The sequence below is a fragment of the Elephantulus edwardii genome, unplaced genomic scaffold (assembly GCF_000299155.1).
Source record: "Elephantulus edwardii isolate Elephantulus edwardi_28Jun2011 unplaced genomic scaffold, EleEdw1.0 scaffold00004, whole genome shotgun sequence".
NCBI classification, from domain to species: domain Eukaryota; kingdom Metazoa; phylum Chordata; class Mammalia; order Macroscelidea; family Macroscelididae; genus Elephantulus; species Elephantulus edwardii.
The window spans coordinates 11,561,940-11,576,726 of record NW_006399754.1 but is presented as its reverse complement, the minus strand read 5'-3'; the positions used below and the strand labels follow the sequence as shown (position 1 = coordinate 11,576,726).

Genomic DNA, 14,787 nt, shown 5'->3' with positions numbered 1-14,787 from the left:
GGCACATAACAACAACAGTAACAAAAAGAAGGCAAAATCTTCATCCTTCTGAAGCTACTAATAAATTAGAAAGTAAAAAAATAATACAAAGAAAGCAAGAAAATAATTAAACAATCAACAATCTAAAAGAGAAACATAAGTAGAAAGCAGAGGCCAAGGTTAGAAAAAGCATCAGCATGAAGATGAAAAATGTCTTAGAGGAACAGTAGAGATGCCACAGTGGAAGGTGTGAGAGGTGAATCTCGGGACAGAACTCTGGAGGCCATGGAGGGGAGGAGACACATGGCAGCAGACATGGAGGTTGGAGAGAAAAGATTTGGAGTAGGAAAGTCTCCAAGGCTTTCATAAGACAGAAGTCATGTCCAATCCCATAATTTCTCATGCCTCGTGTCTCTGCATCTACATTCTGTTCTTGGTAGCCACAGAATTCTAAGTCTTAATCTCTGTTCTTAAGTCTACAGAGAGAGAACAGAATGCCCTGTCATCTGCTACTTTCCCCAAAGATCGTGACTCACATCCACCACTGGATGGCTCCGTGACAGCCACAAAAGATAAAGTGGAGAACGTGTCTCGTCTTTCCTGTTGGTGACAGTTGAGGTCAATGATTAGATTTCTAAATCACAGCTAATGGAAAGTTAGAAAATTTGTTCATTTTCTCAGACATGGAGGTGTTCTAATAGGTACAAAGCAATGAGCCACATTCTTTAATGGTAATATCCAAACAACAGTGCCTAGCAACATGGAATGTCCACCAAAAAGGTCACCGATGAACTGGAGCCCAGTTTGGCTTGGTCACTGACAAGCTGAGTGCCCTTGGGTAAGACACCTGGCCTCCCTGAACTCCATTTCTGTTCTGAATAAAAATTATGGCTCATGCCTCTGACACAGAAAACTTTATCTTGATATTATCTGTGGGATAACTTTACATTTAAGGAGGCTAAGGGACATTCCTACACTTTCTAGAGAAAATGCATGATTGATTGTGTAAGGCTGTCAGAGACTGAAGTGTGCTCCCAAAAATATATGCTGTAGTAATAAATACTAGTGAGGAGGTGGAGAGATAAGACCTCTTACACACTGTTGGTGTGACTGGAAAATGGTACAGCCACTGTGGAAGGCAGTTTGGCATTTCCTTAAAAATCTGAACAAAGAAATTCCATATGACCCAACTATTCCACTGCTTGGAATATACCCTGAGAAAATGAGAATGGCGATTTGCACCTCAATGTTCATAGCAGCATTATTCACCATCACCAGAACTTGGAAACAGCCCACATGTCTAACCACAATCAAATGGATTGAGAAACTGTGGTACATTCACATGATGGAATACTATGTGGCATGCAGGTACAGTGGTTTTAAAAATAACTACATAACTTGGGAGGGACTGGAGAATATCATGCTGAGTGAGTTAACTCAGTCCCATAAAGACAAATATTGTGTAAGATGGTTATTGTAGAAATAAAAAGATAACTAAAAAAACAGGCATGAGGATCCAAGGGGGGAGGGTAGGAGCACAAGGGTGGGCATGGGTAGGGGGCTAATCACAGAGTCACACAATCTGATGGGTAGAGAGGGAGGGGTGGGTAAAGGAAATGGGAAAGATCTGGTGTGACAGACAATATACACAAACTTTGTAAGTAAACCAGGATAAAATAAAAATTTATTTTAAAAATGTGCTTTTTTACAGTGGCATTATGCCATATTTGTCTTTTCTGTGACGGAGATATTTCACTCAGCAAAAGACTGACATCGGGATTGAGGGAAGACTGAGAAAGGGGATAAATAACATATACTGCATTGAAACAGATGAGGGATAGAACTGTTTAAAAGGGATATATGATTAGGTATTATTGGTGTGACAGGAGTCCAGAACGAAGATTGCATAGTGGTGTGGACTTGTGGGTGGGTGGGAATTGAATAACAATGAAAGAATTTTTTTTTAACTTTTCAAAAAGAAAAGCAAATTAGGGGGGATGGGTGGGCCGGGGGGAAAAGCCCAACAATGAATGAATAAAAAACCAAAGTCTCTGTAAACTTTCATTAAAATCAATTTAAAATAAAAAAAAAAAGAAATGGGGGGGAAAATGATATATATTGAGCTCCTAGCCCCTTGTATCTGGGAATGTGACCTTATGTGGTATTCTGCTGATGTTTTCTTCAAAGGATGGTATATATGAGCAGAAGCAAAACTCTATATTCACTGCTAGCAAATCAGTGCTGACTGATATTGACACGCTATTGGGGTTTTGAGGCTATAAATCTTAATAAAACAAATTGCTCATCTTTCTCCCCTGGAGCTGCTGGTGGGTTCAAATCACCAGTGACACAGGACTTACTGGTCACCCTGTGCTATCCGGTGCCACCCTCACCGTCTCTGCCACACCAGAACCTACTCCAGTATGCACTGTGTCACTCATCTCACTGAAGGTCTTCCTCTCTTTCGCTGACCCTCCACAGATGGTCCTAATTCCAAGCCCTTCTGAATGGGGTCTTAGAAAGAAAAGGACAGATACAGAAGCAGAGTCCCACATGAGAGGGACTGTGGCATGAGAGGTTCCATCTACAAATGAGAGAAGGCTGAGAAACATCGGAGACTGCTGGAAGCTGAAATGAGGAAGATGCTTGCTGAGAGCAGACAGGGAGACCACACGTGGTCCTGCCTACACCCGAGGTTCAGCCCACCAGCCTCCAGAACTGTGAAAGTACAAGCAGCTGCTCCTTAAAGCCTCCTACCCGCTCGGGGGTACTTCTGTTATGTCAGTACCAGCACAGTAAGCCGACAGCTCTGTTCAGAAGGGAGAGGGGGCCTCTTTTTTACTCTGTCTTGCCTGTCACTTGTCCTAATTTTGCACATTAAAAGAGACAGAACATGTGCCCGTGGAATCCTCTAGACAGAACCATGGCGATTTCCTTTACGGTGGTCTGTGTCAAGAAATCTGGAAGACAGCTACCTGGTTTCTCAACAGGAAAATATCTGTGCTTGTGCTCATTCAAAAGAAAAGACAGAACATGTGGAAACTAGAAAACAATAGCATTAATATGACACACAAGTAAAATGTTGCAGAAGATAATAAATTATGGTACTGGCAAAGAATAATGACTTTAACATGGATGGTCAAGAGATCAAAATCTGTCATGAAAGGAGTGCAGTCAAGAGTGTTCCTTAGAAGAAAGTACAGTGAGACCGCTTTCAAATAATTTTGGTGTGCTACTGTGAAGGTGGAGAGAAATCATACTTGCTAATAATGCAGGAGGTTGGTGAAAAAGAGTAACGTCCTTTATAAAATTAATTCATATTGATGACTGGAGGAAGAATATAGCAGTTGCCTACTCCCACTGCCCCAAACTGAACACTTCCTGAGAAACCTGACAACATCTGAGGAGGCCAGATCAAAGACAAGACCAGATAATGGATCCTGGTAAGACTTTGAACCTGAGCCAGACCCAAGTTAATTAACACCCCAAATTCCAGAAATACCATCTTCCCTCATCCTCTCCAGGACTGCTCCTGGTCACTTGGCATCCCTCTCAGACCATGAAATAAAGGCCTGTCCATTTCTTGGGATCAGTTTCTTTTCTTTCTCGCTCTTGCCCTCAATTCTTTTTCTATCTAATAATGACTACAATAATATGTTTGATGATAACAGGAGTTGTCGATGGCACACAATCAAGCAGTACTTTTGGTATACGGAGGTCACTATGAGTTAGTTGAAGCTGACTTGCTGTCATCTACTAACAATTACTTCCTTCTCTTCAACTCAGTCCTAAAGCTTACTGTTGTTAGATGCTACTGAATTGACTATGACTCACAATGACCCCTAAGAACAACAAACTTGAATTCTGTCCTATCTTGTGCCATCCTCACTATTTCTGATACAGTTAAGCCCATTGTTGTAGTCACTGTGTAATTTCTGCAATCCTGCTGGTACCCAGATTGAATAACTTAATATTTTTAAAAAACACAACAAAAACAATAGTCATGAACCAAGTATTTAAGAGTTTCCAGAAGCACCGGTGTGGCATTAGGTATATCTTGAGTCTTTAGTTTTATCGGTGAGCAGACAAAATAATACAAATTCAAAAGATTATAGCCAACAGCATCTTATTGTGAGGATAAGTTATCAGAAAAGCATTGTGCTAATTCCTGACTCATTAAAACAAAGTTTGATGAATACTGCTGCTGTTGTTGACTGACTTTGAGTCAAGCACGACTCATAAGCAACCCCATGACCGAAAGGCCTGAAGCCCCTCTACAACCAAAGTTCACAGAGTTTCCAGGGCGAGTAATTTAGGAATGGAGGCCACTCCTGCTTGTTGTTGTTAGATGTCATCAACTGACTATGACTCACAGTCTCTTTATTAACAATACATCTGGAACTTGCCCAATCATGTGTCCACAATCTGATATGCCTCATTATTGTCACTGTCTCAGTCTATCTCACTGAGGGTCTTCCTCTCTTTTACCTTTCCCAGAATTATGTCTTCTTCTTCAAGGACTGTCCCCTGCTGAGAAAATACTCAAGGCGTATGAGATGAAGTCTTTACTTCTAAGGAGCACACTTCTAAGACATGCTTGGAGTTCATGAAATCTCTTAAGGCCAGAATATATATAAAGGGTTCTCTTGATTTATTTCTATGTCCTGAATTTCAAATGTGCCAGGATCTTTGGAGGAAAAATACAGCTGTTGCCCCCATGCCTAGTCACTCCCTGATAAAGCTGATAGTTTCAAAGGGAGCCAGGACAAAGACCAGACCAAAGAAAAATCATGATAAGGCTCTGGGTCTGATCAGGAAGACCCAACCTGAGTTAATTAACAGCCTCAGATTCCAAGAGGTACCATTTTTCCTAGTCCTACCCAAGACCTCTATAAAAATAGACTACCCCCACCTGCAGGCACATAATAAAGTCCTGTTTGTTTCTTAGGAACAGTCTCTCCCTCCCTCCCTCCCTTCCTTCTTTCCTTTTCTTTCTTTCTCTCTCTCTCTCTCTTCTGCACTCAACTCATTATCTCATCTTTTATATCACAAAGCTAAAATAATTTTTAGAATAAAGATGCTTAGGAAATAAAACGTCAGATGACATAATAAATGCAATCCTAAATAATTATTTGGTAGTATTATACAATGACATTTTCTAAATTGAAGTACGAAGGAAAAAGTATCTATTGCAGAGTAGATTTTTAAAAATCAGAAAATGTACAAGAAAAAAGAAACTAGAATTTGGACTCTGACCCTTATTCATCCTTAATGGGATTAAAAACCTTGAAAAACCATACTTTATCCAGTGTTCAACTGGAGGAACATTTTCTAGAAATATAAATTCATTAGCTCAAAAGAAAAGTAATAAGGGGATAATTTCTGTTACATGTTATTGAGTTGGCTAGAAGTCAATGCCTCATGTACACAAGAGAAAAACTATGCTCTATCGTGTGCCATATTCATCATCTCTAAGGTGTGTAAATCTAGTTTTCCTGTCTCAGTGTCATTAAGGGTTTTCCTCTCTTCCAATCACCCTCCAGTTTTCCTAACATGATATTCTTTCCCAAGGACTACTCTCTCCTGATAACTGCCAAGGCATGTGATACAAAGTCTCACCATTCTTGCTTCTACTGTACCTTGAGCTCCCTGTTTGGAGGCCAGACTTGTTTATTGTTTTGGGAATCTGTGGTGCATTCAATATTCTTTGTTAACACCATAATTAAAAGGCAAGAGAATGTGAAAAAATTTAGGTTAACAGGAAACCCTGTCTTATAGAACCACATGAAGAGACTAAATTAAGGGCAAACTTAGGATCTCGATTAGGAAATGAACTGAATAATAGAAACAGTATATGGATAAAAAAAAAGAGCTAAGAGTACTCTTCATATTTAATTTACATAAAAATGTGGAGAAAAAATATATATAAAATAGGACTTGCAGGTCTTTACTTTCTAGAGAAGCAAACTTGAAAATCAATTAACTAATTTTAACTAAAACTTGCACATTTAATTCAAAAATTGTGTTTCTTCGTGTTTCACTGTGTACTCCGATACTATCAAGCCTATTAACATGGATAATGAAAATGTTTGGCTTGCATTAGACAAAAAGAGGAAGAGGTTTTAAGGTAAATACAACCCATCCTGTAATATGAAAGCAATACAAATGTTCAGTACCAAATGTACAAACAGAGGTTTCAAGAAAATACAGAATGTTTCTAAAACCTAAGTCCACATCAGTCATACCATCAGTAAAGGACCTCTCCATAATATTCCCAAGTGAGACATCAGTTATTTTTGTAATGAAATAACTTCCTGTCAATCATTTCCTGTTTGGTTATTTCTCTGTCATAGTGGAAAACAAAAGACATGGAGAAACAGGATGAGCGAGGCAGAAAAAGAGCTGCCGAGAAAGGGGCTTGCTAGTTAAATGACACCTTAAACTATCTTCTGCCTGTTAAGTCTTCTCTCTGCAAATCTTACCTATACTGACCTTTTCTTCTAGCTTCCTTTCCTGGTATTGGACCCTTTTCTGCTCAGTCCTCAGTTTAAACATCCTCTCCCTGCACAAACTCCTCACATCCTTCTCCTCCATACTCTAACCTCTGATTTTATAACCACAAAGTGCATTTGCTTTAAAAATGAATGGTCTCCTATTGCAGTGAACAAATGATTCCGATCCCACATACATGGACACAAAATGACAGGAGCCCGAGCCCCACCCTGCAAATGAGACTCTAACTGTGAATGGACTAGAGGTAGGTGATGTCTCTGGCTTATGCCGGGCCCCTCCCACAGCACACCACTGGGCATGAGGTATCCCTGTCACAACAAACACAGATGAACTGCTCCCTACGAATGGACAGCAGGATACTTAGAAAATGGCACTTTATTTTTTATATTCTTTTTCTCTTTGAAAAATTACCTTCTGCATTTTCTGTTCTGTTTCTTAGAACATTTTATTAAATTTATTTTAAACCGAGCTCTGGTGGCATAGTGGTAAGAAGCAGTACTACAGTTCCGAAGGCAAGTGGTTCTAACCACTTAGTTGCTCTGAAGGAAAAAGACAGGCCATCTCCTCTCATGTGATTTACTGCCTCTGAAAACCCGCTGGAGGGTCAGCTAGGAGTTGACTCTGACTCTGCAGTATACAACAACAACAGTTGTTGGGGGGGGTGGGTAATGATCTTGTAATACTGTATTATTAAAATTCTGTTAGCAGAATTTTCAAGCTAAGACAGACTAGTTAGCAGGGTGATCGACCCACTTCTAAAAATCTATCCCGTGAAAACCTTCTGTGTAAGAAGGAGGACACTGTCCAACACAGACGGGGAGATGAGTGCCGAGGATGGAAGGTGCTCAAAATACAACTGAGGAAAAGCTAGCTGCCTCCTCAAAGTAGAGTTGACTGTGAAGATGTGCTGTTGTCGTTGTTAGGTGCCATCAAGTTGAGTACAACTCATAGTGACTCTATGAACAAGAGACCTAAGCCCTGTCCTATCCTGTGCCATCCTCACAAGGTGTAGTAAAACGGTGGGGAACTGCATTAATTGAGCTGGGATGACTCAAACAAAAAGCTACTGATAACTGGAACAAGGAATGTCCAAAGTACAAATCTAGGGCAAATGAACGTTGTCAAAATTGAAATGGAACGCCTGAAGATAGAGATCCTAGGAATTACTTGGCTGAAATGGGCTGTCATGTGCCATTCTGAATCAGATAATAATATGATCGGCTATGCTGGGAATGGTGAATTGACGAGGAATAGCATTCACCATTAAAAAAATATTTCAAAAGTCTATTCTGAAGTACAATGCTGTCAGCAATAGGATAATATCCACACACGTGTGAGAAGACTGGTTAATGTGGCTGCTATTCAAATTTTACACACCAACCACTGATGGCAAGAATGTGAAAGAAACAAAAATTCTCCGCTTTGGAAATTATGTTCTTGGTGATTGTAAAGGCACTAAAAATGACATGAGAGAATTTTGTAAGATCAACTATCTAATCATTGACAATACCTTTTATTTCAAAACCATAAATGTTGAATATACACATGGATTTCCCAGATGGACTACAGAAAATCAAATCAACTACATCTGGTGAAAGAAATTATCTCAGTATTCTGTAAAGAATCTCAGTATCTCCTTTTGTAAGAATAAGAACCAGGCGTGAAGAATGTGGAAAAGAACACTGGTTATTTATATGTAAGCCAAGTAGAAACTGAAGAAAAGGAAGACAAATCCTTGCAAGCAAGCCAAAATATGGCCTCAAGTATATCCTACGTGAACTTAGAGACCTCCTTAACACTGTATTTTATGTCCTAACCATTAATGGTAAGAATTTGAGCTGCAATCCTGAAGGCACACGGTTCAAATCCACCACCTGCTCTGTAAGAGGAGAGAGGCAATCTCGTGTGAGTTAAGCCTTTGAAAACTCACTGGAGGGTCTGCTCTGAGTCAGTTCTGACTTGATAGTACACAACGACAACAACAACAACAAACACTAATGATGAAGATTAGATGAGTTGCGGGATGAAATCAGGAACATTAGACGAGAAGAAAGCAAAATGTAAAGGAGAGAAAGAGAAGACCAAAATGAGAATCAGCAGAAACTGAATATTGCACTTGAAATTGAAATGAATGGAAGAGACAATGAAGTAAAAGCCCTGAAGAGAAAATTACAGAGAAGCCAGACTGAAATGTCATCATGAAATGAGCAAAGATGTGACGTTAGAAAATTCCAAAAGGAAGAACGTGTGCGGTACATGTCTCAAGGGGAAAGCCCAGCCTCCCAAGTGATCTGTTCTGCATACAGATTGAAAAGGAGACATCCCTGACATACTCTTTTCCTGATTTTGAACCACGCCGTTTCCTTGCTCTGTTCTCACTTCTGCTCCCTGGTGCAAGTATAGGTTTCGCATGAGCACAGTCAAGTGTCTGGGATTCCCATTCTTCTCAGAGTCAGCCACAGTGCGTTGTGATCCACACAGTCCAACGCCTTTGCATCATCAATGAAACACAGACATTCCTCTGGTACTCTCTGCTTTAGGTCAAGATCCATCTACCGTTGGTAACTTTGAGTTAAACAACTAATGCTTTAGTATTTTACTCTATGTAAGTGATATATCTTTTAAAAAAGGACAAAAACTAAGCACAACAAAGAAAATAAAAAGCAGAAGCTGGAATTCACTACATTCATTCCAGGATTTTGGCTAATTTGGCTGTAATCTTCAAGTTTAAAATGGCTCTAAATATAAGTTATACAGACATCATATAACTGTAAATTATATAGTCATTACTTTTTAAAAATTCTCCCTGAGTCTTAGACTCCAGGAATACTGACACATGTTGGCCTGGTGGTGGCAGGAAGTGAGAAAAGAGGAGAGACACACAACTCCCATGTCTTCACAGGAACAGATGACAGATTTCTAAATCAATATATTTTTTAATTTTATATTATTTTGCTTAGAAAGTTCATATGCATTGTGTTTCACACAATTCTTCATTCATCAAATCAATATTTAAGCTTAAAAAGAAGAACAACACGAATTTTCTCTTAGGTATCCATTCCATTCCCTCAGTAGGTACAGAAAGACACTTTCCCAATTCTAGATTGAATGAGATTATTTGCTTCTTCAACAAATCAAAACAAAAGAGGTTCAAACACTTTGCTTTAAGAGATTATGAACGTTAAAACACCCAGAAACAAGAAAATCAAATCTCAAGGAAACACACACACACACACACACACCCTGAAGGCTATAACATTGACAACACAAGCACACAGGCAACAACTCTTTCCACCCTATAAAGAGGTTAGAATGTTGACATCAAAATGATCTTTAATAGGCAGGTGCTAAAAAGTCACTGCAGTGGCAGCCAAATTCTAAAGAAAAACAATGCTCAAAATTCCTAGCCAGAGAGGAAAATTTTGTATTTTAAAATAGTCCTGTTGTTATAAAATAAAGGCCAAGGCTGAATGCTGTTCTATTTATAATTGTACATAGATAAACTATGTTTCTATTATAGTGTTTAAGGTGTGAGGGTTTGAGGGTCACTCAACATATTCTCAAACAAAAACACACAACAGAAAAGTGGTAATAGAGTATAAAGAGCTAGAGAAGACAAAGATACTGCTCTCATTTTTTTTTAAAAAAAGAATCATTCATCACTGCACACAAGGAAATGGGGACAAGGATACTCACTGTAGCATTGTTCGTAATAGAAAATAATGGGACTTATAGAATGGTTACAATAAGATATTTATCTAAAACAGTAAAAGGGATGATCTATGTAAAAATTCTAATATATTTCAAAAGCAAAGATGAGGTGAAAAGCAAAGCAAACGAAGAATAGTACATATTTTACACAGCCTTCTATGCAACATTTTTAATATAAAAATATTTATATACATATACATATATATATACACATATACATACATACATACATACACACACATACAGTTATGATAGATGTATTTTTTTAATTGTGAAAGTGAAACAGTTTTCCCAGAAAATGGCTAACAGTGGTTGTCTCTGCTCGGTTTTTCAAGGGAGAAAAAGAATGATATCAAGAAAAATAGTAAGTGATGTTTCTTTCTTTTCTAAAGAAGCAATAATAACAGATACTGAATTTGGGTAGTGGAATAACTGCTGGTTACAATACAGTGCTTTTCTGTGACTTTTAAGTTTTCTTTTTTCATTTATCAAGAATGATCCAGGAAGTAAGATGTCAAGTAATCCCTATCTGCCTTAGTAACACAATTACTATAGAACAAACCTCTTTGGAATTTCAACTGTTCATGTGAATAAATATGAAATGGAGATATTTTACCTGTGTATTTTGGTCAAAACTTAGGCAGTATTAAATACAGCAGAGAAATTAACAAACACAAATACAAATAATAACAAAACAGACAACACTCTGTATAGTTTCCAGAGAACAGACAGCAGTCTGACTCTGTTCAGTAAATGTACTGGACATAACTACACATTCAGGTCAGAAAACAGGATAATATAATCATTGGTGGTTTATTACAATGTACATAGTAAAAAGCCTCTGAAAGCTAGAACTGTGTAAGGCACAAATCTTTTAGAGAAGGACAATTCTCATATTTTCCAGTAAAAGAGAGTGGCAATAAAATGCTAACACCACACCTGTTAAAGGGAGAAAACAGGCAAGAAAAACAAGGCAGTCCCATCCAGTTCTGGTTTTCACAGGTTTTACAATATTATTAAAATATTCAATAGATTCCGTTTTGGAAAAATTAACAAAATGAGGGAAAAAAAGTAGCAGTATCATTCTATGAAGAGTAAAAGATTTAAGATGGCATTACCTTGGCAAGTTCAGGCAGGTAGCTATCTAAACTGGAACCAGAGCCTTCCAATTTGCTTTGTTCATCATCTAAAAGAGTGAAACAGATGACCTGAGTCACTAATTACTAAAGGTCTTTTATTTAAAGCAGAATGACTAGGAGTGTCCCTCTTTTGTCTCCCCTGTCATGCAGTGGGTTTTCAATTCTAGATGCACATGAGGAACTCGTGGGAATCTTCTGAAAGATACACCCAGGTCTAGAAGTGATAAGTAAAATATGTCATAGGTGGTAAAGACACCATTGTGTCATCAGAGTAATAGGAAGTGACACAGCTACCAACAACTAGCTGTAAAAAATATGGCCACATTCATCAAATCTGCTCAAAGTTACGTGTCAGGCCTCATCTCAGGCCAACTAAACTCAAGTATGTGATGGAGCCAGGCAATAGTCTATTCTAAAAAGCTCCGAGACTTTTCTAGAGTGCAGTCAGCATTGACAATCTCTTGTCTAAGAGCTTGAAATAACACACGGATTGTCAAGACACAGCCAGATGTTCCCTAGCAATTTAATTTAAGGCTTCTGTCCACTCAGTGTCTTAAGATTCCAAAGGATTTTAGTAAAACAAACTGTAACTCTTTTAAGGGTTGATTATGTCCCCCAAGCAACTGAGATATCTTACTTAACCTTCCTATTGGGACAATGGTTTTTTGTTTTTGTTTTTTTAAATTTATTTATTTTTTTTGTGTGAGTGTACCGTCAAATCAGATCTGACTCGTACAGGAGGAGGTTGTCCCTCCTTCCCCGGCAGAGCATCTGGTGGATTTGAACCGTGCGCCTCTGGGATTGTAGTTGCAGCTCCTTGCCACTAGGCCACCAGAGCTCCCCTGGGACAATGGTTTTGTTTTATTCCTATTTCACAAGTGAGTAAACTGATGTTCAAAAAATTTAAGTTGTTTGCTCAAGGTCACACAGCTGAAATATGAGATATATATAGAGATAGATATAGATAGATATATAAGAGAGAGATAGACAGCCTCTGTTAAAGGCATTTCCTTATAAAAATGATGTCAATATCAGGTTTCGGAAGTCTAGTGTGAGAAAATCACATTTGCTGATGAAATATGTATAAAGTGATCACATATATTCTCTCTCATGTTCATGTGGTCTGTATATATATGTGTGTGTGTGTGCTGTGTGTATATACACACATACACACACACACACAGACATACAAACATACACAAATACGTGCATAATACACACATCTCCTTCCTATACTCACCCACAGAGACACCCTCAGAGAGCGCACACACCTGGTGGAGCCAGACAGACCTACCTTCGTGAGAGTCTCCGTTTCGCTTCTCTTGCATTGCAGCTTCAAAGTTGAGCTGGAGAATCTTGTTTAAAGTGGCGATCCATTCTTCCATTTCCATTTCACTGTCTGCCGCCAAAAGATAACTACTTTTGTCTTGCATCTTAAGTTCAAAAGCAAAACGTCTGACTTTGTTGTTCTGAAATGGGGGGGGGGGGGAGTACAGAGATGTTATTTTTAAAGAATTGAAACAGTCGTAAAATACTCCGTTTTACATACTGATAGATGTTATATCATTGCTACTTTATTTCATAGGTACTTTGGATCACCTATGTATACTTGCGAAGAGCACTGGTGGTGGAGTGATTAAGCGCTTGGCCATGTAATCAGTCAGTGGTTATAAATCAGTAGGCACTGCTATGGAGAAAGAAATGGTACTCTGGGTAGTTTCACTTCATCCAATATTGTCATTATAAACTATCATTGGCTTCTAGGCAAGAGGATTTGTTACTTATAACTGCACACTCCCTCCTTTATAATCCAACCTTCCCTATTTTCTCCATACCTTAATGTTTCCCTCTAACATATTTCATACTTTACATATTTATTTGTTTATTATTTGTCCCTTTCAAAGGAATGTCAAGTCTCTGAGGGCAAAGATTTTTCTCTCTTTTTTTGCCTATACAACACTTTCCTTTAAATTTATTTTGTTGTAGTTGAAAATACACTCAGAAAAACACACACCGATTTAACAGTTTATGCGTGCACAACTTGGCGACACTGATTACATTTTTCGAGTCATGAAACTATTTTCACCTCCTTTCCCTGAGCTGTTCCTCTAGCACGTGTATACACTCACTGCTCGTGGAGGTTCCTATCTTTCAGTCACTGCTGTCCTCTGATCCCATAGAAACAGTTCTTAAAGTAGCATAATGCTCAAGGCAGACCCTTTTCAATATTTATAGACCAATCTATCATTTTAGATTTTCAATAATTCATCCAGACTTCATAGTTCTAGAAAGTCTAGAGTCCAGGACCATTTGAAATTCTATTCTGTGTTTGCCCTCTTTGGATCAGAATTACTCTACAGAATCTTTGCTCAAAATTTTCGGTAATGGTAACAAGGTGCCATGTAGTTGTGGAATCACGGGAAAGCAGGCAAATGTGTTCACAGAGCGAGTGAGTCACACATTTCATATCCTCCTCCTATTCCTGACTCTGGTAGCCCAGTGCTTAGTTGCACTCTCATCCTGAAGGCATGCAGTGTGAATCCACCAGCTGCTTGATGGAATAAAGATGGGCAAACACCTCCTGTGCAATATATTGCCTCTGAAAACCTCTGAGGTCAGTTCCAGGTTCAAGGTACATAACAACAATGTTACTCTCTTTCTCTGTTGCTCAGAATGGGTATAGATCAACTGCTTGTTAGCTTTTAAAGCCAAGGTTATTATGTAATAAATTAGGATGCAGAACAACATCACTAAACACATTATTAAGTTATTAATTGGGAGTTCCATGAAACCACAACTTGAAAGTGCAATCAAGAAAACAAATCACCTGAGGGATGTAGTTATAAGCAGTCTCAGCAGCTACCTTTTTCCTCTTTTACTCTTTTTAGCTGTTGTTGTTGCTTGCTGTTGAGTCGAGTGCGACTCATAGAGACCCTGTGAACAAAAGGCCTGAAGCCTTTCTATAACTATGGTAATGTCTCAAAGTTCATAGAGTTTCCAGAGGCATGTGGTTTAAGAAGTGGATGCCACTCCTGCTTCCAGACCTTTCTTAAACTGGGAGCTCCAAACACTGTCCACCATGAGAAACTGTTACGGCTTTTGACACCCCAATGGCACAAGGGTCAACATCACAGCAACTCCAGGTTAACTCAGTACAGCATACTGACAGAAGAGTGCTGCACTACTTAGAAGAATGTTCCTCCAAAATATAATAACTACCGACTTTAAATACAAAGGCCCTCCCCAAGTCTTGCTCACTCTAAACAAGAGGCTTAAATAAAAAAACCAACCAAGATAGTATGTTGTGTGTGTGTGTGTATAACATATAAACATACATAGACACATATACACAGAAGAATTTCATGAAACAACATATGAGCAAGAGCCTATGGTGATGAAAGAAGTTCAGGCTGCTTTGAAGGAAATGGCAAAAAATAAGGCTCCA

At 38.6% G+C, this 14,787-nt stretch overlaps 1 protein-coding gene across 3 annotated transcripts in view; it reads right to left on the bottom strand.

The window, feature by feature from the left end:
• DOCK9 (dedicator of cytokinesis 9) overlaps nt 1–14,787 on the bottom strand; it is a 407,183-nt gene that overhangs the window by 139,487 nt on the left and 252,909 nt on the right. For all 3 annotated transcript variants that reach the window (XM_006879560.1, XM_006879558.1, XM_006879559.1), the window contains exons 8-9: nt 12,637–12,811; nt 11,322–11,389 (exon numbers count right to left, since the gene is read on the bottom strand). In XM_006879560.1, the coding sequence (XP_006879622.1) occupies nt 11,322–11,389; nt 12,637–12,811 (243 nt within the window). The remainder of the gene's footprint in view (nt 1–11,321; nt 11,390–12,636; nt 12,812–14,787) is intronic.